At 46.3% G+C, this 24,039-nt stretch overlaps 2 protein-coding genes across 6 annotated transcripts in view; both read left to right on the top strand.

Annotated features, from left to right (window-relative positions):
• The window catches only part of ZC3H18 (zinc finger CCCH-type containing 18), a 71,115-nt gene extending 58,957 nt beyond the window's left edge, over positions 1–12,158 (top strand). For 2 of the 5 annotated variants that reach the window (XM_075576406.1, XM_075576402.1), the window contains exons 10-20: positions 1,143–1,433; positions 1,848–1,967; positions 3,177–3,281; positions 3,371–3,529; positions 4,114–4,254; positions 4,995–5,096; positions 5,789–5,967; positions 7,778–7,992; positions 8,847–8,943; positions 10,393–10,489; positions 11,245–12,158. In XM_075576406.1, the coding sequence (XP_075432521.1) occupies positions 1,143–1,433; positions 1,848–1,967; positions 3,177–3,281; positions 3,371–3,529; positions 4,114–4,254; positions 4,995–5,096; positions 5,789–5,967; positions 7,778–7,992; positions 8,847–8,943; positions 10,393–10,489; positions 11,245–11,452 (1,714 nt within the window). In that variant the 3' untranslated portion in view covers positions 11,453–12,158. The remainder of the gene's footprint in view (positions 1–1,142; positions 1,434–1,847; positions 1,968–3,176; positions 3,282–3,370; positions 3,530–4,113; positions 4,255–4,994; positions 5,097–5,788; positions 5,968–7,777; positions 7,993–8,846; positions 8,944–10,392; positions 10,490–11,244) is intronic. The other 3 variants (XM_075576403.1, XM_075576407.1, XM_075576405.1) reach the window with 3 other exon arrangements.
• An 8,560-nt stretch (positions 12,159–20,718) lies between these two features.
• IL17C (interleukin 17C) lies at positions 20,719–23,641 on the top strand. The gene is made up of 3 exons (XM_075577181.1): positions 20,719–20,816; positions 21,234–21,574; positions 21,812–23,641. Exons 1-3 carry the CDS (start codon positions 20,796–20,798, stop codon positions 22,047–22,049), a joined length of 600 nt encoding a protein of 199 aa, XP_075433296.1. The 5' UTR covers positions 20,719–20,795; the 3' UTR covers positions 22,050–23,641.
• The last annotated feature ends 398 nt before the right edge of the window (positions 23,642–24,039 follow it).

Here is a 24,039-nt window from a genome sequence, read left to right as displayed (position 1 = left end):
ATAAGTTTGCGTGCCCCTGACTTAACTAATGTGTGGTGGATACCTATCAAAGCTTCAAATTGCAAAGCTGGTATAACCAGCCTCATGCTGAGGAGATACAAAAGGTCAAAACTACTGTCTGTGGGTAGGTTTACTGGCTATGCATCTTAACCCAGGCTGTGCAATGCAGCAAGCATAAGCTTATAGGGGTCCATGTCAAAATGGATTTGAAGCAAAAGGTGGCACTGTGTGCTCATTTGCATGTCATTTCCCAGAATCCCTTGCTGCAGTGGAAGTGCTGGGTGATAATGGTGAAAGGCGGGGTTGCAAACCTGTCTAAGGCCTCGGCCAAGCTCCCCGCTGGCGCGCTGAGGCTCAGGGAAAGCGGGTGCTTTCCCTAGCATTAGACAGCGTGCCGTCAGGGGGCGTGTCGGGGGCGGGCCAGTGACTTCACGGAGCTTGTTTGCCCTCATTGGGCGAACCGCTCACGTGACCGGCCCTGCGCGCCGGCAAGCAGAGATATTTAAAATTTCCCTAAGACGTACGCTTCCGCGCGCTTGCGGAAGCGTAGGCGAGCCCCTACTAAAGCCGCTCTAATTGCGGCTGTAGGGGCTCAGTGCCAAGCGGAAGTGCGCCTCAGTGCGCCTCCGCCAGCAACCAGTAACCCTGGACGAGGCCTTAGACATGCAAATGACCACACAGTAATATTTCCATTTGATATGTTTGTGCTGCTGTTTATCTGATTACAGGTCTTTTTTCATTTACCACTGAGTGCTGTCTTTTGTTTACTCTTGCTGGAGTTGACTACCTTTTCCTATTTATCCTTATGGGACATGCACCGCAATTATTGTTTTGTCTTTGGAGTGCCAGCTGTCTCCCCGTTTTCTATATATATATATATATATATAACTCTTAGGGAACTCTACAGTTAGGGACTCTTAGGGATGGGATTTTTCCTCTCCCGATCTGCTTTTATTTGTCTCCTCTAGTGCGTGTATGCGTCTTATTAGATTATTTCAACTGGAAGAGAAATTGGGGAATGGGATGGGGGAGAGGTTCTGTGCACCCTCAACCAGCTTGGATAGCAGCAGATATCGTATTTAGGTAGAGTCCTTTTTGCTGTGTAACGGGGTAACCATAACCACATTTTCTTGTCCTTGCAGCCGCCCAAATGAGGCACCAAAGAAGGAGGCCCCTGTCACTGCTTTGGTAACCCCCAATGCTGCTGCTGCTGCTTCTGCTGCTACCACCGCTAATACCACCGCCACCACTACTACCGCCACCCCACCTGCAGCAGGTGGTACCCCCCAGGTAAAAAGGGCGGACGAGTGGAAGGACCCCTGGCGTCGATCCAAGTCCCCAAAAAAGAAACTCGGCATCTCGGCATCACCCAGCCGGGGGAGGAGGAGGAGACGCACATCTGCGTCATCCGCGTCGGGGTCCAATTCATCGAGGTAAGAGCAGAGCACGATCTGACACTTCCATCCACAGACGGGCCTTCTGAAAAATAACTTAATGCAGCGTCAAAAACGGGTCACTCATTAACCATGATTACTGAGCCTCTGGTCTGTCCTGAAGTTGCCGGATACGTTCGTAGAGATCCTGACACTCGCACCATCTGGTCACTTTAACCCTTGGCAAATCCTGAAATCCAGAAGTGTCGCTGAACTTCTGCCCTACAGCACATGTTCCCTCCCAGTATTAATCTGTTCACGAACAGGTCTGCCTAAGCTTCTCAGGCTGCCCCTAAGCATCCAGGACCCAACTGTCTCGCAGACCTGTATCACTATGCCACCGTTCTGTCCTACAGTACCCCCTGATACTCCAGCACTGAATATGGTCCCTTATTGCCATGTTTTGTTTTCAAGGTCATCCTCTCATTCGTCTTCGTACTCTGGTTCTGGATCCTCACGCTCTAGATCGTCCTCGTATAGCTCTTACTCCAGCCGATCTTCTCGTCACAGCTCCTTCTCGGGCAGCAGGTCCAGGTAACCGCCAGCTTTCTCCCGGGGCGTATGCTCATAGATACATTTTTGGCTGGTGTGTGTGTGTGAATAAGTGTCTGATTTCGATGAGTCTTTCTCCCACGATGGTTCATGGCTGTTTTATAGCAACCTGGCTTGTTCTCCTGCTTTAGTTCTTGCTGCTCGAACAGTGCAGGATGATGGAGCGGATAAACCACAATTAGTGATACTCCATATGTACCAACCATTTACATTGCAAATCATAGCGTTATAGCAGGGGTGGGCAACTCCAGTCCTCAAGGGCCACCAACAGGTCAGGTTTTCAGGATATCCTAGCTTTAGCACAGGTGGCTCAATCAGTGGCTCAGTCGAAGATTGTGCTGAAGAATATCCTGAAAACCTGACCAGTTGGTGGTCTTTGAGGACTGGCGTTGCTCACCCCTGCTCTAAGGAATAGCCTTGTTGTCCCTTTAAATTTTGTGATGCATTGCATGGCGACGCCTTTCTCGCTTATTTTTACCGTGGAAGTGGAAACCTTGCTTGGCCGACTGGTATTTCCCGGTCCAGGAAGCTGACACTGGTGCTGAAAGATTTCCTCTATCAAATGAAATGCTCCTGAACTTGAAGTATACTCGTATAGCTCTTATTTAGATACATGAATTATCCCAACATTATCATTTTGTTCAGGCGCTGGTGCTACTGTATGTATACATGTCTTTCTATAGCGCCATCCATGTACTTGGCGCTTTACAGGTGTAATACATGGGATATAATAATATAACATAATGGAATATGAGCTTGAGACATACAAGTAACATGAGAAAGGAGTCCCTGCCCCGAAGAGCTTACAATCCAAGTGCTACTCTGTAGCAACTATCTGTAAATACACAGTAAATGTGAGACAATATTAATATCTATAATATGTTAACATGAGCGTTAAAAAAAAAATAGATTAATTACAATAAACCCTAAATATCTAACCCAACATATCGCCACTGGGGCAGCACTTTAACATGCCCCACTCCAAATGAGCAGTCTCTATACACTGTCCTCCCTGGGACCGGCAGGTGATGACCCCCAGAAAGAGCACGTGTCCCAATGGCTGGTGTGTTATTTAAGACTTGTGAATGGGTTTTATCTGCTTTGTAATATTTCCATCAGCTCTCTTCCCATGTTGTGCTACTACGGCAGAAGAGTGCTTAGTAAACCTGGCCTGTTGTCTTTTGCCGTCAGATCCCGATCCTTCTCCACCTCTCCCTCTCCTTCACCCAGTCCTTCTCCACACAAAGCCCCCACCAAGACCAAAGGGGGGGAGCCTGCCCCAATTGCAGTTAAAGGGTAAGTACGACCTATGTTTGGTTTTGAGAGTTTGCAAAGTGTACCCGCGCCGTTTGTAATTGTGCCTCGGGGCTTTTGTACCTATTCAGAGAAAAACCAACTGTGAAGAAGCCGCCGGCACCTCCCACTGCGCCAGTAGCAGCACCCGTAAAACCCCCAAAGACCGGTCCCGGTCCAGAAGCAGCTAAACCCGGAGAGAATAGAATCGGCAGACCAAAGGAGATCAAGAAAAAAGCTCCCCCACGGAGGCGAGTTAAAAGCGCGCCCGATTCCCATAATACTAATGCGTGGGAGTTATTAGTACTGAAATATATGGTGCTCTTTAATCCATGTTGCAAAAAGAAAACTCCCTTTTAAAGAAGCACTCCAAGTAACACTATGATAGATCTATATGTATAGATCTGTCTGTCTGTCTGTCTCCGGAGCTAAACCGCATTGATTTCAGCTCCAGGGACCCCCTGCTTCCCGAGATAATGACCTTTCTGTAGGTGCTGCCGGTAGGAGCCCAGGCTGGGTTCACATTATGGCTGTTTAAAAGTCCCGCGTCTTGCGGGCCAATAGGAAGCCGCAACGTCATCCCTCGTGTCTTCCTATTGGCCCATGTGACCTGGGAGCTTTAATCTGCGCAGCGATTCCGGCCGCACCTACGGAGGTAATTGTCTCGGGAAGCAGGGGGTCACCGCAGCTACAAGCAACACAGTTCAACTCCGGAGACCCCCTGCTTCAAACCTATTTTTAAAAGCATAGTATTGCCTGGACTGCTTTTTTGCACGTGGCATTTTGACCTGGTAGTCACGAAGTCACGCCGTAGCTTTGGTTTTGTTTTGCGTAGGATGATGACCGGCAGTATCAGCGCCAGCAGCTCCAGCGGCTCTAGTTCTAGATCCCGGTCTGGATCTCGCTCGCGTTCCAGATCTTCCCGTTCCACATCCGCTTCCGCCTCGCCTTCCCAGTCGGCGTCCCAAAAATCCAGGTATGGCGTCCGTTTGGTCCCAGCAGACCCGTCTCCTTGCCAACCACTGAGTTAGTGCATGGTGTTAGACGGGGGTGCTCAACTCCAGTCCTCATGAACCTACCCAACGGGGCAGGTTTCCAGGATATCCCTGCTTCAGCACAGGTGGCTCAATATGAGGCTCAGTCTTCGAGCCACCTGTGCTGATGCTGGAATATCTTTGTAAACCCGACACCTGACTTGTTGGGGGCAGCGGGGTCTTGAAGATTGGAGTTGATCACTCCTGGCGTGAGCCATGCAGGCGTTACATGCTACTCCGTGAGACGGCTTCTGTGCTGGAAGGCGCCCTGAATGGGCCGTAACGGGACATATTCATGAAGCCGTGTTAGAAGGCGTTTTAGGCCGCGCTTATAGTGACAGCGCCGTCGCGTCAAAACAAATGTATTGACGCCGTCACGTGCGCTTATAGTAGGAGCGGCGCGACGGTTTGGTCACGATCGCAGGAAGTCACTTCAATTTGATTTTTCCATCGACCGCAGCGTGACGTCGCCAGCACTGTAAGCGCGGCCTTATGCAGCAGCACTGCTCGCTAAATATAACCCAATATGCTTCGCTATCTTTAGTCTCTGGCCCTTAGAGCTGCAGAAAGCACTGTGATTGGGGATGTTTGGGGATGGTCTCATTACATAGCTGGTATTAGCTCGCCGCTTTTATCTTTTCTTTCCTTCCCTTTTCCCCCAAACGGATGACAACATATGTAGGAAATCCAGGTACTGTGTGTCAAAGAACTTTCCCTTTCGATTAAATGCTAACGAATCCTGCCCAAACAATGGCACCTCCGGGGAAAAGCTGCTTGGAACTAGGTACTTGGATACCGTAGATAAGTCCTTTGTCACCAGTGATGAGATGCCGCCCACAAGCTACACTACTAAATGGTCCCGAGCGCCAGGTTTATGACGCAGCCTTGTTCCTCAACCAAAACCCACTTTCTTTTCCCAGAAACATTCCCGACCTATGGAATTGTTTGGTACTTTCCTTTGATTTTGCGTCCGCTTCGGTGGCAGTCCCATTTCATTCAACCCCCAGTTTTTCAGGGTACGGTATCTCAAGTATGGAGATGGGCACACAGATATTCAGGCAAAACAGTGTTCAAGATTGTGCAGATTGCTGTTTTATCCCTTATAACAGGGGTGGTCAGCTCCAGCCCTCAAGACACAAACACACACCCCCATCCCCAACAGGTCAAGTTTTCAGGATATCCCAGCTTCCGCACAGGTGGCTCAATCAGAGGCTCAGTCGAAGATTGAGCCTCCTGTGCTGAAGCAGGGTCTGATTGATCCACTTGTGCTGAAGCATGGATATCCTGAAAACCTGAGCTGTTGGGGGGGGGGGGGGGGCTACTGTGCATTCAAGGGGTTAACAAGGTTAGGCTTTCTCAGTCAGGAATACTTGTGCTACTTTTTTTGCGTGTGCTCTTAGAACGGTGGCCTTTAGTGAGTATGCAGCCACGTGATAAGACCTGTAGCATGACGCTTTCCATGTATATCTGTTTCAGGTCCCTGAGCGTGAGCAGCGTCTCCTCCGTTTCCAGCGTCCCGTCCAGCAGCAGCTCCGTACGCAGCGCGGACTCCGACGACATGTACGCCGACCTCGCCAGCCCCATCTCCTCTGCCAGCTCTCACTCTCCCCCGCCCACACCCACTCCCACTCCCACCCAGCCCAAGAAGGAGAAAGGTAAGCGGATAGCTAGGGAAGCGAGGGGTTTGACGGGGCAAAAAGAGTGGTAATCGCTTGCAAGGGGTACAGTGGGCTAGGAGGTTTTCGGCACCGCAAACATTTAGCCGCCACTGGGTACAGCTAGCCACTGCCGTTTCACAGCTAAGGTAAGTCCCTAACCTTAACCCCTTATTTGACTCCTCACCCGGAAACCCTGCAGCCCTTATCCTAAACCCATTAACCCCTTACCCGAAAGCCCCTAACCTTATCGCCTTGCCCTGACCCCTTGCCCTAAAACACCTAATCTGACCCCTTGCCCTAAAACCCCTAAAGGTGTAACCCCAAATACAAACACTAATCCTTCTAACCACGTACCTTCGCATGGAAACGGCCCGGTGGCTGGCCCCTGCGACTGACCGGCTGCGGTGAAACATTCCACCCCGGGACACGGCTTTAAGCCTTTTGCGAGGGGACTGGAACACATTGCCACATTTTCGCTCTCCACGATTTATACGTTTGTGTCGTAGTTGCGAGTTGCAGCTCTATTTAAGGCACTTGTGCTAATTTATCGGGGCGAAACTTTTGCTACTTAAAATAATACATTTACATTTGAATGATGCACGTCAATATTGTCCTCAAAAGAAAGACACAAAGGCCCATGTTTACTAAGCGGTCTTCTGCCAGATGGCGCCTTCCGGCATTAAAAGGTACCTTATTCTCCTGTGGAGATCCTGTGGATCTCTGCTTTAGCCACAGAATCCTTTGTTAATCACAATTGCCGACCTAAGGAAGAGAGAAGCACACTCAAGCTTGTCCTATGATATCAATTGTTAGTCCAAATAAAAAAGGTCTCACCTAATACTGAAGTACTCATTTATTCTGCAAAAAAAAATATATATATATATATATATTTATACATGCAAATATACAAATATATATATATATATGCATGCATGCATACGCACACATGCATACATACACACGAAAATACAGCACCAGAATTGGATAAATAGATATATATCTCTATAGATGTTTAGAGGGGAAATGAGCACGGTAGGGAAGGTGTTAATAACAAGGTGGATATAATCACAAAGCCTAGGTATGGGAGCCTGAGATGCAAACACAAGACAAACAGACAGACAACCATGTAAGACCAGGGAAAGAGGAAAGAGATGGGGGGGAGGTGGGAATACAGAAACGCAAGGATAAACAAAAAAGTAAAAAAATAAGAATAAAAACGCTGGGGGGGGAAAAGGGCAGCGCGGCCTCCTCTACGCGTTTCGTCCCAACAGTATTCATCGGGATGACGTCGCCAATACTGTTGCGACGAAACGCGTAGGGTTACGCAATAGCACTGTTCACCAAGGAGTCTGGGAGAAGCAAACCACACTATACGGGCAGGAGCTGTGGAACCAGGAGAGGTATTGCAATTTGTGCCGGGGGACTACTGTGTGGACGCAAATCTCTGAAGTGTACCCAGTTTCGGAAGTGGATACACAGCACACCTCTCACCACGAGGGTCCAGCTCTCCATCTGAGGAATACCAGTGACTACTCAGATGGACTTTGTACAGATCCTATGCGCATGTTCTATTACTTTTGTGAAAGGCCTTATTTTATCTCGTTTTTATTAAAATATTGTACCGATTTACGCTATGGAGGCCGTGCTGTCCTTTTTTTGTTTTATGTATACATGGGCACAACACTTGCCACATTATAGCTTCCGCAAATACTTTTGTTGTCGCTTTGTCTAACAGCAAAGTAAGTTTTCTATGTTCTTTTTACTGATTTTTGTGTGGTTTTTTTTGTGTGTTTTTCTGCAACTCCAGAAAACAAAGAGAAAACAAAGAAGGACGAGCGGGTCAAGGAAGAAAAGCGGAAGCGCGACACCCCCATTCAGCCCCCCAAAACCGCCGCTGCGAAAGTACCAAAAACGGTCACTGGTAGCAAAGCAGCTCAACTGCCCCCACAGGCGCCTGTTCTGCCCCCAACGCAAGCCGGCTTCAGCGCCCACAAGGACATCAAACTGACCCTCCTGAATAAGGTGAAGCACCGGCATGACATCTCACAAAAATTACCTTTAACTTGGTACACCACACGCTATTACCTATCCGTTCGCTGATGTTGGTTTTAGTGAGTAATTGGCGGCACTTCCTAAAGGGCCCAAAGAATTCGGGCGTTCCTGGGAATGCCAGACGCCTGTTGACCGATAAAAGGAAAAACTCAGATGTAATTTTAGTGTGCAGGAAAGATTACGCTACTGTAACCAATAAAAATAATGGGGACTTCCCCACAGTGTGGCCGGCTGCCAAAAAAACATAGACTTCACCACAACAAACACAAACCATGCAGGAAACCCCATTCACTCATTCATTGCCAGATCAAAGTCTCCATTGGCGTTTGTTGCTGTGCTTTGCGGGCCTCTGGCATTGGGGCTTATTCTATATCTGCTGAAGCATCAGTCCGGGACGAAAAATCGCCACAAACAACAATGAGGCTTTTCGTCTGAAAGCGGCAGCCTCTGCAGGCTGAGAATAAGGCCCACAGATGGGAATCGGGGTGTCATTGTAGGCGCACAGCAATATTTTATGCCGTGAGTCCGAGTGCATCATTGTTCAACTCCATGCTTTGCGCCAGCGCACACCTCTGCAATTTGACATTGTAGATAAACTAGCAATGTACCCACAAGGTCATTTGGCTTTGGCTCAGCACTCCTTATTCTTCCCAGCAGGTTTTCATGTCTTGGGCACACCATCATGTAATGATTATTATGTTTATTGGATGCCTTGTGTTTCCTCATAGCTGTCTTGCTCTGCTTTTTGGGCTCATTTTTATTAATTCACACTACAGTTTTCTCCTTGACACCATCATTCTACAAATTATTATTTTTTTTGGCAGGGGGCGGATAAAGGGAGCAGGAAACGGTATGAGCCATCAGACAAGGACAGGCAGGCCTCTCCCCCAGCCAAGAAGGCCAATCTGTCACCAGATAGAGGTGAGTGATGCAGGTGCCGTGTCACGTTCTGAGTTATACGTGCGTAGCGCCCTGGGGGTAAGCAGAGGTTAAATGAGAACGTAGAGGGTAGCCTCTCTATCTTACCATTCATCTGATCCATTTCTCTATATACGTGATAAGGAAGCAGGTGGAGTGTTACTGTCTTTCTGTGTGGAAAGCAGGGGGTCTCTGGAGCTGCATCGTGTTTAAACATATGGGGACCCCTGGGGTTCCCAAGATATTAACCTCCGAATGAGTCTCCGCTTTCATCCCTTTAGGGGAAACAAAAAGGCATTTAAATTCTCCCCGCGTTATGCGTGCCAATAGGAAGCCGCCATGTCTTCCATTGCAGAATCGGACATTTAGTCACGGCCATCTTGTCGTGGCCACGGGCGTTTGGCGACCAAGGGACCCTTTGCCGCAGCCGCCACGCCACGTGACCACTGAGCCACTGATTTAACCACCTGTGCTGAAGCAGGGATATCCTGAAAACCTGACCTGTTGGGGGTGTCTTGAGGACTGGAGTTGAGAACCCTTGGGTTAAGGTTTTTAGGGTACGGGCTAGCGTTATTAGGAGGTTAAGATGAGGGGGTTTTAGGGTAAGGTTAGGGGCTTACCTTGGCGGCGAAACTGGTGACCAATTGTCCTAGACTGTCCCATTGACCCGCATGAAATGGGGCTTTAAACAACCAGGAAGTGGATTGGTGGCTTCTTCCCGGGTATGTATCTCGGGAAGCAGGGGGTCCCCGGAGTTGAAATAAATGCAGTTAAACTTCAGAGACCGCGTGATACCCACCTAAATGTTAAAAAGGGGGAAGACACAGAGGAACCGCTGAAAGGGTGACTTTCAGGCGCGATTTAAGTCGTGCCGCCTAATGCATGTTTTGGGACCTTTGCCAAATTCTCGTGTAAGAAACAATTTTAAGAAAAGTTTCCTCAATTGGGCTTATCATTGAGTCCTAGATCGTATCTCTATTCTGCTCTGAGATCTTTTTTGATTGTGGACATACGTATATATTTCCGAGTGTTATGGACACGCATTTCAGATAACGCTGTCATTTGGTGAGATTCGCGATGAGCCTCGGCGGATAAGATTTATAGCAGAAGTGGCCATCTACCAGTCCTCAAGGGCCACCAACAGGCCAGGTATTGGGGATATCCCTGCTTCAGCACAGGTCGTTGACTGAGCCACAGATTGAGCCACGTGTGCTGAAGCAGTGATATCCCTAATACCTGGCCTGGTGATGGCCCTTAGGATTGGTAGTTTGCCACCCCTGGCCTAATGGTGTGGGAAGTTTGTGTTCATTCAGAGGAGTTTTGCTCCACACTTGTCATTTTGCGCTGGTTGAAGACTTTTGCTCTCAATTCCCTCTCCATACAAGTCTTTTAATGCGAAAAACCTCCGTCTTCCGCCTAACAACCCCATGTTTTGTAACCCTGATCTGACAGCAATGCGAGACCGTAGGCAAGTTGGAAAACCGCCTTCACCAAAACAGGACCGTCAGCGGTTGCAAAACCCGAAGCCAGCTCCCAATCAGACGGACAGGTGTGTGATCGGTGTATTGGTGTGAGATGTGATGGTATCTCTCGCCCCATGTGTGACCGTGTGCAATAATCCCCACGTACGGTATCTGGTCCCTGACACTTACTCTACATTGCATAACCGTAATGGGCCTGGTTTGCAGAGTTCATTCAGAGCCAGCAACAAAGTTCAAGATCGTAACTCTACAACAATGTAACATCCGCCATTATATACTGTACGTCGCGTGCTCTTTACTCACTTATACAAGTTACCGTGTTTGCTAAAACTTTATAGGGAAGAATGTAGAAATGGCTTATTAAGTTTGCACGTTGCCCATTTAAACACTGATGTGTGTGTTAATGACTCAGGCTTGGGCAATCTGCATGAAACATGGACTCACTCTTGAATTCTTTTGGGCCTGATTTTGGAGCGCGATTGATTTACCTTATTGTAAGAGACAGAGCCAGACTGTTTATAATTTGAGTTGCTGCGCAATACTCTGCAGAAACCTATCAATCCATGTGGCACAGGTAAATACATATCCCATGTCCAAAGGTCCTATAGCTTTAATCATGATATATATGTTTTCTTTTATTGCATTCACAGTGTACACAGCATTGTACCTAGAATTTAGCGACCCCCAAAACAGGCACATGGCGATAACTTAATTAGCCTAGGCCACAAGGGGCGCTGACACAGACACCAGGTTCTATTACTACTGTTCTACTCTTAAGACCTAGTTACACTCCATCTGTCTAATCGTCTGATTCTTCCTTCAGTAGGAAACGTCCGCTGTCTCCACAGTCTAAGGGCTCAAGCAAAGTGACCAGCATCCCAGGCAAAGGACCGGAGACTGCGCCCATGGCCCCAGGCACCAAGCCTGGAAAACCCAGCACGTTGTCTCGCAGGGAGGAACTGTTGAAGCAGCTCAAAGCCGTGGAAGACGCTATTGCGCGCAAACGAGCCAAAATCCCCGGCAAAGTATAGCGCTGCAGCGGCTCAGAGGCAAAATATAGAGACTTCTGTGTTTTTATACGTACAATTTGAGCGTGAATGTGGCCACATTGGATTTTGGAGTTATGGAAGCCCCTTTCCCTCATTTATTTCGGCCACAAGTTCTTTTTAAAATTTGCTGAACAAGAAGGCCTGCTTTAAAGAAAAGTTTCTTGGAGGCCCGCAGTTTCCCGACATCTTCATCACTGTAATCTGGTTATACCACAGTAACGCCTGTTGTCAAGGTCCAGAACGAGAGAAACCAAATCTAGATGAGCTAATGATGTTCTTTGATCTCTCCTCCCCTTGTTTGAGTTTATTTTTCAGCCTATTTTTATTTTTTTGTTGTGATGTTTATTCAATGTCTCTGGCAAAGCATCTCTCTTCAGCGAGCCCTTCACTGCTCCAGCTGTCCGTGACCTCGGTACCTCTCTTCTCCCCTCCGCCTGTCCATCCTGACCTCATAGGAAGGCTAAACTAAATATTTTTTCTTTTTTTGGTCGGGAATTAGACATGTCTTTATTTTTTTTTAAGCAATAGGTTGTTTTAGTTGGTAAAGAAAGGGGGCAGGAGTCAAAAACAAACATGACATAAACCAATGCAGCAATATATGTTGGGATGGCGGTCTACTGACATGGTCCATTTTGGGGGGGGACGGGGGGTGGATCAATCCCTTGAAATAAAGTATTTTGATAAAACACTTCTGTTGTCTATCTGTACGTTTTCTCCGTTTCTCCGTGTCTCTGCATTGGTTCACAGTTGTTACCATGAACGCTTGCACCATTTATTTTTTATAACGCGTTGGAACATGGGGGTTCCCCAGAGTTGAACCTCGCTGTTTTTAGCACCGGTGTACCCTGGTTCCTCAGAGATTTACTGGTTTAGTTACGAGTTCTACTGCTTTCGGAAATTCAATGTAGACACCAATCCTCATGGGTCCCGCGAGCCAATAGGAAGCCGCCATGTCATTGTCTGCAGCTTCCTATTGGACAACCATTTAAATGCCATGAATAAGCACTGGGAGATAAACTGGTGAGTATCTGGGGAAGCGTGAAGTTCCCAGTGTTAAAAACAACGCTGTTTAGGTAACTTTGTTTTTATTATCTGGTGGGAATGCGGCTTTAACCTCTGCAGTGCCAGGTTCTGGTGCCACTGGACCTCCGGGACTTCCAGGTCCTGTAACTGCTCCTAGACCAGGCTTGGGCAACTCCAGTCCTCAAGGGCCGCCAACAGGTGATATTTTCAGGATATCCCAGCCTCAGCACATTGGCTCAGTCACTATGAGATACCTGTGCTGAAGCAGGGATATCCTGAAAACCTGTTGGTGGCCCTTGAGGACTGGAGTTCCCCACCCCTGTCCTAGAGTAGTGATTACATGGGGCAACAGGTGCCTGGATGTCAAAAACTGAAGTGGAGAGCACGCCACTCCCTATTGGGTCAGCCCAATCTGCCCCAAGAAAACGAGCAGGTCCCATGAAAGTACCTGGAACGTCATAAAGGCACTCTTAACGCGTAAATACATCCGGAAAAAATGTCTTTCAGATCATATTTGATACAAATATGTACATTTGTTATAGATTGGAAGATCTTGGTGAGCGTTCTTTATACAGTAGGTGAAATTAGAGTCTACAGAAGTTTCAGAGCCTCACAAGTCTCTTCTTCAAGTACATGAATGCTGGTGCCTTACTAATTTATACTCTCTAGGACCGATACAGCTACTTCATCTCTCAACTACATCCAAGTATGTTACATTTGATCTCGTCGAAGACTTTCCTGCCGTGAGTCGTGATCCTGAGTTTGTATTTGATCATGCCTGAAGGTGCTGCTCATCTAGATGTGACGGCCCATTGAGCACTTTCACATCACAGGTGCCTGCAATGCTTCAGCCATTAAGGGGTGAAGTGTAAATAAATTAACCCTATCTGCTTTTGGCAAAGCTGTCCCTCAGTGTAAAGTGACCCACACAGCCGAGATGACCTGAAACATGAGACCTTCCTCACTGGCAAAAAGAATCCAAGCAATCTAGATAATTAGAGTTGTCGCAGACAGGTCAATCATTAAACATTGCAGGCATTCCTCTGGCAGGGTTGGGAAGACCTGCTGCAAAGTTAACCCTTTCCCAGGCCCACCTGCAATGTGAAGTACAATGCCAGCAATATAGCTAAGGCTGGGCTGCCCCCCTCTAACCAACCACTAATAGATATACATGTAAATGACATGGAGGATTTCAATTTAAATGGGGGGCACTTGTGTGTGTTAATTTTGGGACACCCTGTATTACAATGGATAGATCTGTGTCATCCATAAGTACATTTATACATAGTATTTAATTATATTTGTCTCTTGTACAGGGTTGGCAAGCCTGTAAGACCACATGTACTTAATTTGTGTACGTAATTGTGCTGTTCTGTCCTTTGCCCGTTGCTGCATTTGTCTGTCGACACCGCTGCCCGGCTTGGGCAATCTGTCCTTTTATGCCATCAGGGTGTTCAAGAGCAGATGGGTTCGGTACATGTACAACCTGTACCCTAGATGGTGACCTCTATCCCTTTATTAATTTGTATGCAAATATACTGTACAAAACAGTATGCGTCAAATGGTGTTAAATTAATACAAACCTTTCAAAAATTTGTGGTGTGTATAAAAACATCAAATCGGCACATTTTGTTTCATTTTTTTTTTATACACCCACCTGATACAATTTAAATTAAAATAGAATTACTGTGTGTATTTTCTTATTTCAACTAGTACTAGTAACTGCAAATTATTAGTGTAATGTTTATAATGGTCCCCCTAATCTCACACCTAAACACGGGCTTCCTAATCACACACCTCCTAAACATGGAATCCCTAATCTCACACCTCCTAAACACGGGTTTCCTAATCACACACCTCCTAAACATGGAATCCCTAATCTCACACCTCCTAAACACGGGTTTCCTAATCACACACCTCCTAAACACAGTTTCCTAATCCCACACCTCCTAAACATGGGCTCCCTAATCTCACACCTCCTAAACATGGGATCCCTAATCCCACACCTCCTAAACATGGGATCCCTAATCTCACACCTCCTAAACATGGGCTCCCTAATCTCACACCTCCTAAACAGTTTCCTAATCCCACACCTCCTAAACATGGGCTCCCTAATCTCACACCTCCTAAACATGGGCTCCCTAATCTCACACCTCCTAAACATGGAATCCCTAATCTCACACCTCCTAAACACGGGTTTCCTAATCTCACACCTCCTAAACATGGAATCCATAATCTCACACCTAAACACGGGCTTCCTAATCACACACCTCCTAAACATGGAATCCCTAATCTCACACCTCCTAAACACGGGATCCCTAATCTCACACCTCCTAAACATGGAATCCCTAATCTCACACCTAAACACGGGTTTCCTAATCACACACCTCCTAAACATGGAATCCCTAATCTCACACCTCCTAAACACGGGCTTCCTAATCACACACCTCCTAAACACAGTTTCCTAATCCCACACCTCCTAAACATGGGCTCCCTAATCTCACACCTCCTAAACATGGAATCCCTAATCTCACACCTCCTAAACATGGGATCCCTAATCCCACACCTCCTAAACATGGGATCCCTAATCTCACACCTCCTAAACATGGGCTCCCTAATCTCACACCTCCTAAACATGGAATCCCTAATCACACACCTCCTAAACACAGTTTCCTAATCCCACACCTCCTAAACATGGGCTCCCTAATCTCACACCTCCTAAACATGGGATCCCTAATCCCACACCTCCTAAACATGGGCTCCCTAATCTCACACCTCCTAAACATGGGCTCCCTAATCTCACACCTCCTAAACATGGGCTCCTTAATCTCACACCTCCTAAACATGGGCTCCCTAATCACACACTTCCTAAACATGGGCTTCCTAATCACACACCTCCTAAACATGGGCTCCCTAATCTCACACCTCCTAAACATGGGCTCCCTAATCTCACACCTCCTAAACATGGGCTCCCTAATCTCACACCTCCTAAACATGGGCTCCCTAATCACACACCTAAGCATGGGCTCCCTAATCACACACCTCCTAAACATGGGCTCCCTAATCTCACACCTCCTAAACATGGGCTCCCCAATCTCACACCTCCTAAACATGGGCTCCCTAATCTCACACCTCCTAAACATGGGCTCCCTAATCTCACACCTCCTAAACATGGGCTCCCTAATCTCACACCTCCTAAACATGGGCTCCCTAATCACACACTTCCTAAACATGGGCTCCCTAATCACACACCTCCTAAACATGGGCTCCCTAATCTCACACCTCCTAAACATGGGCTCCCTAATCTCACACCTCCTAAACATGGGCTCCCTAATCTCACACAACCTAAACATGGGCTCCCTAATCTCTCACCTCCTAAACATGGGCTCCCTAATCTCTCACCTCCTAAACATGGGCTCCCTAATCACACACCTCCTAAACATGGGCTCCCTAATCACACACCTCCTAAACATGGGCTCCCTAATCTCACACCTCCTAAACATGGGCTCCCTAATCTCACACCTCCTAAACATGGGCTCCCTAATCTCACACCTCCTAAACATGGGCTCCCTAATCTCACACCTCCTAAACATGGGCTCCCTAATCTCACACCTCCTAAACATGGGCTCCCTAATCTCACACCTCCTAAACATGGGCTCCCTAATCTCACACCTCCTAAATATGGGCTTCCTAATCACACACCTCCTAAACATGGGTTTCCTAATCTCACACCTCCTAAACATGGGCTCCCTAATCTCACACCTAAACATGGGCTCCCTAATCACGCACCTCCTAAACATGGGCTCCCTAATCTCACACCTCCTAAACATGGGCTCCCTAATCTCACACCACCTAAACATGGGCTCCCTAATCTCACACCACCTAAACATGGGCTCCCTAATCACACACCTCCTAAACATGGGCTCCCTAATCTCACACCTCCTAAACATGGGCTCCCTAATCTCACACCTCCTAAACATGGTTTTCCTAATCTCACACCTCCTAAACATGGGCTCCCTAATCTCACACCTCCTAAACATGGGCTTCCTAATCACACGCCTCCTAAACATGGGCTCCCTAATCTCACACCTCCTAAACATGGGCTCCCTAATCTCACACCTCCTAAACATGGTTTTCCTAATCACACACCTCCTAAACATGGTTTTCCTAATCTCACACCACCTAAACATGGGCTCCCTAATCTCACACCTCCTAAACATGGGCTCCCTAATCCCACACCTCCTAAACATGGGCTCCCTAATCTCACACCTCCTAAACATGGGCTCCCTAATCTCACACCTCCTAAACATGGGCTCCCTAATCTCACACCTCCTAAACATGGGCTCCCTAATCACACACTTCCTAAACATGGGCTTCCTAATCACACACCTCCTAAACATGGGCTCCCTAATCTCACACCTCCTAAACATGGGCTCCCTAATCTCACACCTCCTAAACATGGGCTCCCTAATCTCACACCTCCTAAACATGGGCTCCCTAATCACACACCTAAACATGGGCTCCCTAATCACACACCTCCTAAACATGGGCTCCCTAATCTCACACCTCCTAAACATGGGCTCCCCAATCTCACACCTCCTAAACATGGGCTCCCTAATCTCACACCTAAACATGGGCTCCCTAATCTCACACCTCCTAAACATGGGCTCCCTAATCTCACACCTCCTAAACATGGGCTCCCTAATCACACACTTCCTAAACATGGGCTCCCTAATCACACACCTCCTAAACATGGGCTCCCTAATCTCACACCTCCTAAACATGGGCTCCCTAATCTCACACCTCCTAAACATGGTTTTCCTAATCACACACCTCCTAAACATGGTTTTCCTAATCTCACACCACCTAAACATGGGCTCCCTAATCTCACACCTCCTAAACATGGGCTTCCTAATCACACACCTCCTAAACATGGGCTCCCTAATCTCACACCTCCTAAACATGGGCTCCCTAATCTCACACCTCCTAAACATGGTTTTCCTAATCACACACCTCCTAAACATGGTTTTCCTAATCTCACACCACCTAAACATGGGATCCCTAATCTCACACCTCCTAAACATGGGCTCCCTAATCTCACACCTCCTAAACATGGGCTCCCTAATCTCACACCTCCTAAACATGGGCTCCCTAATCACACACCTCCTAAACATGGGCTCCCTAATCTCACACCTCCTAAACGTGGGCTCCCTAATCACACACTTCCTAAACATGGGCTCCCTAATCTCACACCTCCTAAACATGGGCTCCCTAATCTCACACCTCCTAAACATGGTCTTCCTAATCACACACCTCCTAAACATGGGCTCCCTAATCACACACCTCCTAAACATGGGCTCCCTAATCTCACACCTAAACATGAGCTCCCTAATCTCACACCTCCTAAACATGGGCTCCCTAATCACACACCTCCTAAACATGGGCTCCCTAATCTCACACCTCCTAAACATGGGCTCCCTAATCACACACCTCCTAAACATGAGCTCCCTAATCTCACACCTCCTAAACATGGGCTCCCTAATCACACACCTCCTAAACATGGGCTCCCTAATCTCACACCTAAACATGGTTTTCCTAATCTCACACCTCCTAAACATGGGCTCCCTAATCACACACCTCCTAAACATGGGCTCCCTAATCTCGCACCTCCTAAACATGGGCTCCCTAATCTCACACCTCCTAAACATGGGCTCCCTAATCACACACTTCCTAAACATGGTTTTCCTAATCTCACACCTCCTAAACATGGGCTCCCTAATCTCACACCTCCTAAACATGGGCTCCCTAATCTCACACCTCCTAAACATGGGCTCCCTAATCTCACACCTCCTAAACATGGGCTCCCTAATCTCGCACCTCCTAAACATGGGCTCCCTAATCTCACACCTCCTAAACATGGGCTCCCTAATCACACACCTCCTAAACATGGTTTTCCTAATCTCACACCACCTAAACATGGGCTTCCTAATCTTACACCTAAACATGGGCTTCCTAATCACACACCTAAACACGGGCACCCTAATCTCACACCTCCTAAACACGGGTTTCCTAATCTCACACCTCCTAAACATGGGCTCCCTAATCACACACCTCCTAAACACGGGTTTCCTAATCTCACACCTCCTAAACATGGATTTCCTAATCTCACACCTCCTAAACATGGGTTTCCTAATCTCACACCTAAACACGGGCTCCCTAATCACACACTTCCTAAACATGGGCTTCCTAATCTCACACCTCCTAAACATGGGCTCCCTAATCTCACACCTCCTAAACACGGGTTTCCTAATCTCACACCTCCTAAACATGGGCTCCCTAATCTCACACCTCCTGAACATGGGCTTCCTAATCTCACACCTCCTAAACATGGGCTCCCTAATCTCACACCTCCTAAACATGGGCTCCCTAATCTCACACCTCCTAAACACGGGTTTCCTAATCTCACACCTCCTAAACATGGGTTTCATTATCTCACACCTAAACATGGGCTCCCTAATCACACACCTCCTAAACACGGGCTCCCTAATCACACACCTCCTAAACACGAGTTTCCTAATCTCACACCTCCTAAACATGGGTTTCATTATCTCACACCTAAACATGGGCTCCCTAATCACACACCTCCTAAACACGAGTTTCCTAATCTCACACCTCCTAAACATGGGCTCCCTAATCTCACACCTCCTAAACATGGGTTTCCTAATCTCACACCTAAACACGGGCACCCTAATCTCACACCTCCTAAACACGGGTTTCCTAATCTCACACCTAAACACGGGCTCCCTAATCACACACCTAAACGCGGGCTACCTAATCACATACCTAAACACGGGCACCCTAATCTCACACCTAAACACGGGTTTCCTAATCTCACACCTAAACACGGGCTCCCTAATCACACACCTAAACACGGGCACCCTAATCTCACACCTAAACACGGGTTTCCTAATCTCACACCTAAACACGGGTTTCCTAATCACACACCTAAACACGGGCTCCCTAATCACACACCTAAACACGGGCACCCTAATCTCACACCTAAACACGGGTTTCCTAATCTCACACCTAAACACGGGCTCCCTAATCACACACCTAAACACGGGCACCCTAATCTCACACCTAAACACGGGTTTCCTAATCTCACACCTAAACACGGGTTTCCTAATCTCACACCTAAACACGGGTTTCCTAATCTCACACCTAAACACGGGTTTCCTAATCTCACACCTAAACACGGGCACCCTAATCTCACACCTAAACACGGGTTTCCTAATCTCACACCTAAACACGGGCTCCCTAATCACACACCTAAACACGGGCACCCTAATCTCACACCTAAACACGGGTTTCCTAATCTCACACCTAAACACGGGTTTCCTAATCACACACCTAAACACGGGCTCCCTAATCACACACCTAAACACGGGCACCCTAATCTCACACCTAAACACGGGTTTCCTAATCTCACACCTCCTAAACATGGGCAGATACGATAATTGTAGATTAATGCCCCATTTTGATTTTTTTAAGCCTTTGTCAACAAAGTGGTTAAATGCCATGCAACCTACATCTTAGCTCAGTGGTAGCCAACTACAGTCCTCAAGAGCTTCCATCAGATCAGGTTTCCAGGATATCCCTGCGTCAGCACAGGTGGCTCAATCCCAGCTTCAGCACAGGTGGCTCAATCAGATTGAGACACCTGTGCTGAAGATGGGTTATCCTGAAAACCTGACCTGTTGGGTGGGGGGGGCTTGGGGACTGAAATTAAGCCCCCTTTGCTTAGCCTAAAAAGAAATGTTCATTCCAGAGATAAAGAAGATAGTGTTGGAAATGCTCAAACTCCGTACAGCGTGCTGTTTATTCACTAAAGACAGGACTGAGTTGTAAAAAAAAGTCACATTGTTTCGAGCTGTGAGCCCCTGGTCGTATTTAATGTAACAGTTTATTGTGATATACCTCAGAAATGACAAATCCCATTAGTTTCTGAAGTAGAAATAAAATCCAGCTCTTCTGTTCAGAGCCCTGAAATTCTCAGTGTATCCAGCAGGTCACCTGTAGTTGACAAGGAAGTGAATGTAAATTTAAACTTCCTTTTACGCAAGGGGAAGGCAGTGCTACTTTGGTTTGTCTCACCTGGAGTTTCCGAGGCAGGTGCTCCGGAGTATATAAGACAGGTAAAGAACTACAGGTAGTCAGTAGCTGTGATAAGGTGTCTAATAGGAAATTAACAGGGAAGATTTGTCTCATCAGCACTGTTAGCCAAGACCTGAGTTATTGTGCCATGGATTTCCTGTGTAAAATGGTAAGGATTCATAGCATAAATGTGCAGCTACAAAGTACTATTACTTTTTCATTACCCTAAACTTCCATTTTTTTTATTTTTTTTAAAGAGTTTGTTAGTAAAACTCTCTCCTTTTCTGTTCTTAGAATTAGAGCTTAGCCTTTTAAAAATGTTGTTTAAGGAGCTTTGCGCCATTGTCCACTATTATTCTCCCCTGTAAATCTGGATTTTATCATTCAAGCATGGTACACTGGTAGATGAGTGTCCTACAAAACAGATTCATTAATCAAGCTGATCAGGCAATGTATCTGCAATAAATAGGAGAATACAGGGGGCGGTACCTAAATATATAAAGCCCAGCAGTGGTGGATATTCGATAGTTTGGATAATTGGTGTTTTTATCAAAAGTGCTAATTAATTTTGTTTCTTTTTTTTCAGTGGTCAGTGTGTTTGTTGGCCTTTCTGTGTATGAAAGCCTGTGAGGCCGTGAAGGGACCCAGACCTGGGAACCCCCATCACCACAACCACCAGCACCAGCACCTCTGCTTCACCCAGGAGCAGCTAGAGATAGTATCTCCAGAACTTCTGCAGCCCTTTGTTGGGAGGAACATGCACTGGGAAAGGTACCCGGCAGTATCTTTGGTCCACAAGCTGGAAGAGAATAAGGACAGGAGGAGACGCCGGAGGGAGCCAGAGAGAGTCTGCCCAAATCTGAAATCCTCCTCTTCCTCTGACAGTGTACCTCTTAACGAACGCTCCATCTCACCATGGTCATACCGGTAAGTAATGCTCCTGGGAGCAGTGATGGTTAGGATTTATGTTTTTTAAGCCAAAATATGTTTGGGGGCCGTTCATCCTCCATGTTATCACAGCAGCAAGTTCCAAAGGACACCAGTCAACATTGACTAAAATGTCATGTTAGTAATCAGCTTTCTCATGGAACATGAGTATTAAAATGCACTGTGGTCGCTCATCCCCAATGACTCAATCTCTGACCCATCTCTTTTCTCCTGTAGGATCGATATCGATGAGAACCGGTACCCACAGAAGCTGGCGTTCGCGGAGTGTCTGTGCTCCGGCTGCATCAAAGGCATCTCAGGCAAAGAAAACTTATCTCTGAATTCTGTGCAGATCTACCAGACCATGCTGGTCCTGCGTAGGAAACCCTGCCCACACAAGGCATCTGCCTACACCTTTGAGTTGGAATACCTGAAAGTCCCTGTGGGATGTACATGTGCCTTACCTAAATATTAAGTCAGCCTAGAGAGGAACTGGAATACTCCCATGGAGTCCCGCTTCCTCTGCTGCTGGATACACACCCTGTGTTGTGACCATGTCACACAGAGTCTTGTTTGTTTGTTATAAAACATTTATTTATTTTTGCTGGTTAATTGTTTTGTAGTTTGCTGAATCTTGAAATGTGTCTCGAACAGGTCTCATTAGTACAGAGGAGCAACCACATTGTGAATTTTGGGCAGAGCCAAATTAGGACCTTGTCTAGGGAGGTAAATGACGGAGATAATGTTATCTTCTGATGTAGGATGGATTGAGGTCACTTCTCTTCAGCTGGAAAGTAGAGAATGATACCTTTGTAGTTAATTATACGGACGGCTCAGAGAGTTGTGCATTAAGCATCCAACCTAATTCTGCATAGTGCACAGTTAGGGCTATATATGTAAACATATAAGGGCATCCCTTACATTTGCTGTACACCTCTGGTAGTGAAGGATTAAAGACCCTTGATGAGATTTTGTGACCCCAATGTTGGTTGTTCCTCTGAGTTCACATCCTGTACACAGAGAGGCTCTTAGGAGATGTTATGGGGTCTTCTACTTGACCCCTTCAGTGCTGGAATATGTCTTCATTGGAGTCAAGAAAGAGAGCAGATCTGAAGAGCACTGAGTCCTGCTTGTGGGGGCTCTGTGTATAAGGAAAGCTAGAGCATGTGTAGAAGACTTGCACTGCCATTACCCATCATGCAGTGGGAAGCGAGATTATGGCCTACTGGCTAACTGAACTAGCAGTAACAGATGCCTGGCTTACTACTGAGCCGCAATGCAGGATAATGTAGGGGCCTGCTGCATTGGATTGCATAGAATATCTGGCAGGCTTCATCATTGCGATATTCAGCATAGCAGATCCCTGCAGCACTACAAAGGTTAAAATTAACATGTGAGACTATTTCAAGTCAAATCCCTTTTCAATAACAGAAGAAAGTGTATTTTCGAATCCAAGTGCTTTATTCCGTAATGCTATAATATAGCGTTCTACTGGTTAAATAATATTTATTCTTACGGTGTCTTTTCAAGCATGTTTTCCTGTTAAAGCAAAAATCTCTTCTGTACGATTTTTATTGTCATAATTATTAACCTATTTATTGTTCTAATTATTCTAATTATTCTAATTATTTTTTGTAATGTAAAGCAAATTGATATTTATTTATGGACTATTTAAACGGAAGTAATTTATTAATGTGTTTTAAAGTGTACGAATATGTTCTGTTTTGGATTATTATTTTTTACTATTTATTTAATATTTTGTGACAGTTCTCAGTTTCTGAGCATAGATTTTGACTTTGAAGTTTTTCCCCCTCAAACGTCTGTATGTATTCTGTGTAGAAACTGTTTAAACAAATGGTGCTTAATTCAAATTGTGATTTAAATGGGAAAATGATATAAATTATGTATGTGTTTTGAGTTCCTAAAAAGTGACATACAGATATATATTTATATTTGTGTAAAACTACCTGTATTTATTCATTTGTTGGCTAGCGCCACCTCTGATTGTATAAATTATTTTTATTGTACTTAATTTGTATTTATTTTGTTGCTAAAACCAAAACAAAAAAAAAGGAGAAAATAAATGTCTTTCAGTCATATCTCGATGCATCTTTTCTTTATTTGGTTATTAGGGAATTTGGGGCAGTTAACCCCTCAATAGCACCACGACATTTCTTCCCAATCCATAGGTCGGCTGGTAATGGGTTCATGTTTTTGAGAGTTAAATCCAGTGATGTTGCAAAAGGGACATGTTCCCCCTGTTAGTTATGCAATATATAGCGGTGTGTACGGTAACCTGTGTAGTGTAATGATATAAGTACAGGGCGATTGTGAGCTTGCAATCTGAGGCACAAGGAGATGGAGACTTGCCTGAGGTCACACAAAGATGGGTTTCAAACTTCCTAAACAAGGTCACAAATCTAATATGAGTGGCCAACTCCAGTCCTCAAGGGCTACCAACAGGT

The sequence above is a fragment of the Ascaphus truei genome, chromosome 19, assembly GCF_040206685.1.
Source record: "Ascaphus truei isolate aAscTru1 chromosome 19, aAscTru1.hap1, whole genome shotgun sequence".
NCBI lineage: Eukaryota > Metazoa > Chordata > Amphibia > Anura > Ascaphidae > Ascaphus > Ascaphus truei.
The sequence above is the reverse complement of the archived record's forward strand: the minus strand, read 5'-3'. Positions and strand labels throughout refer to the sequence as shown.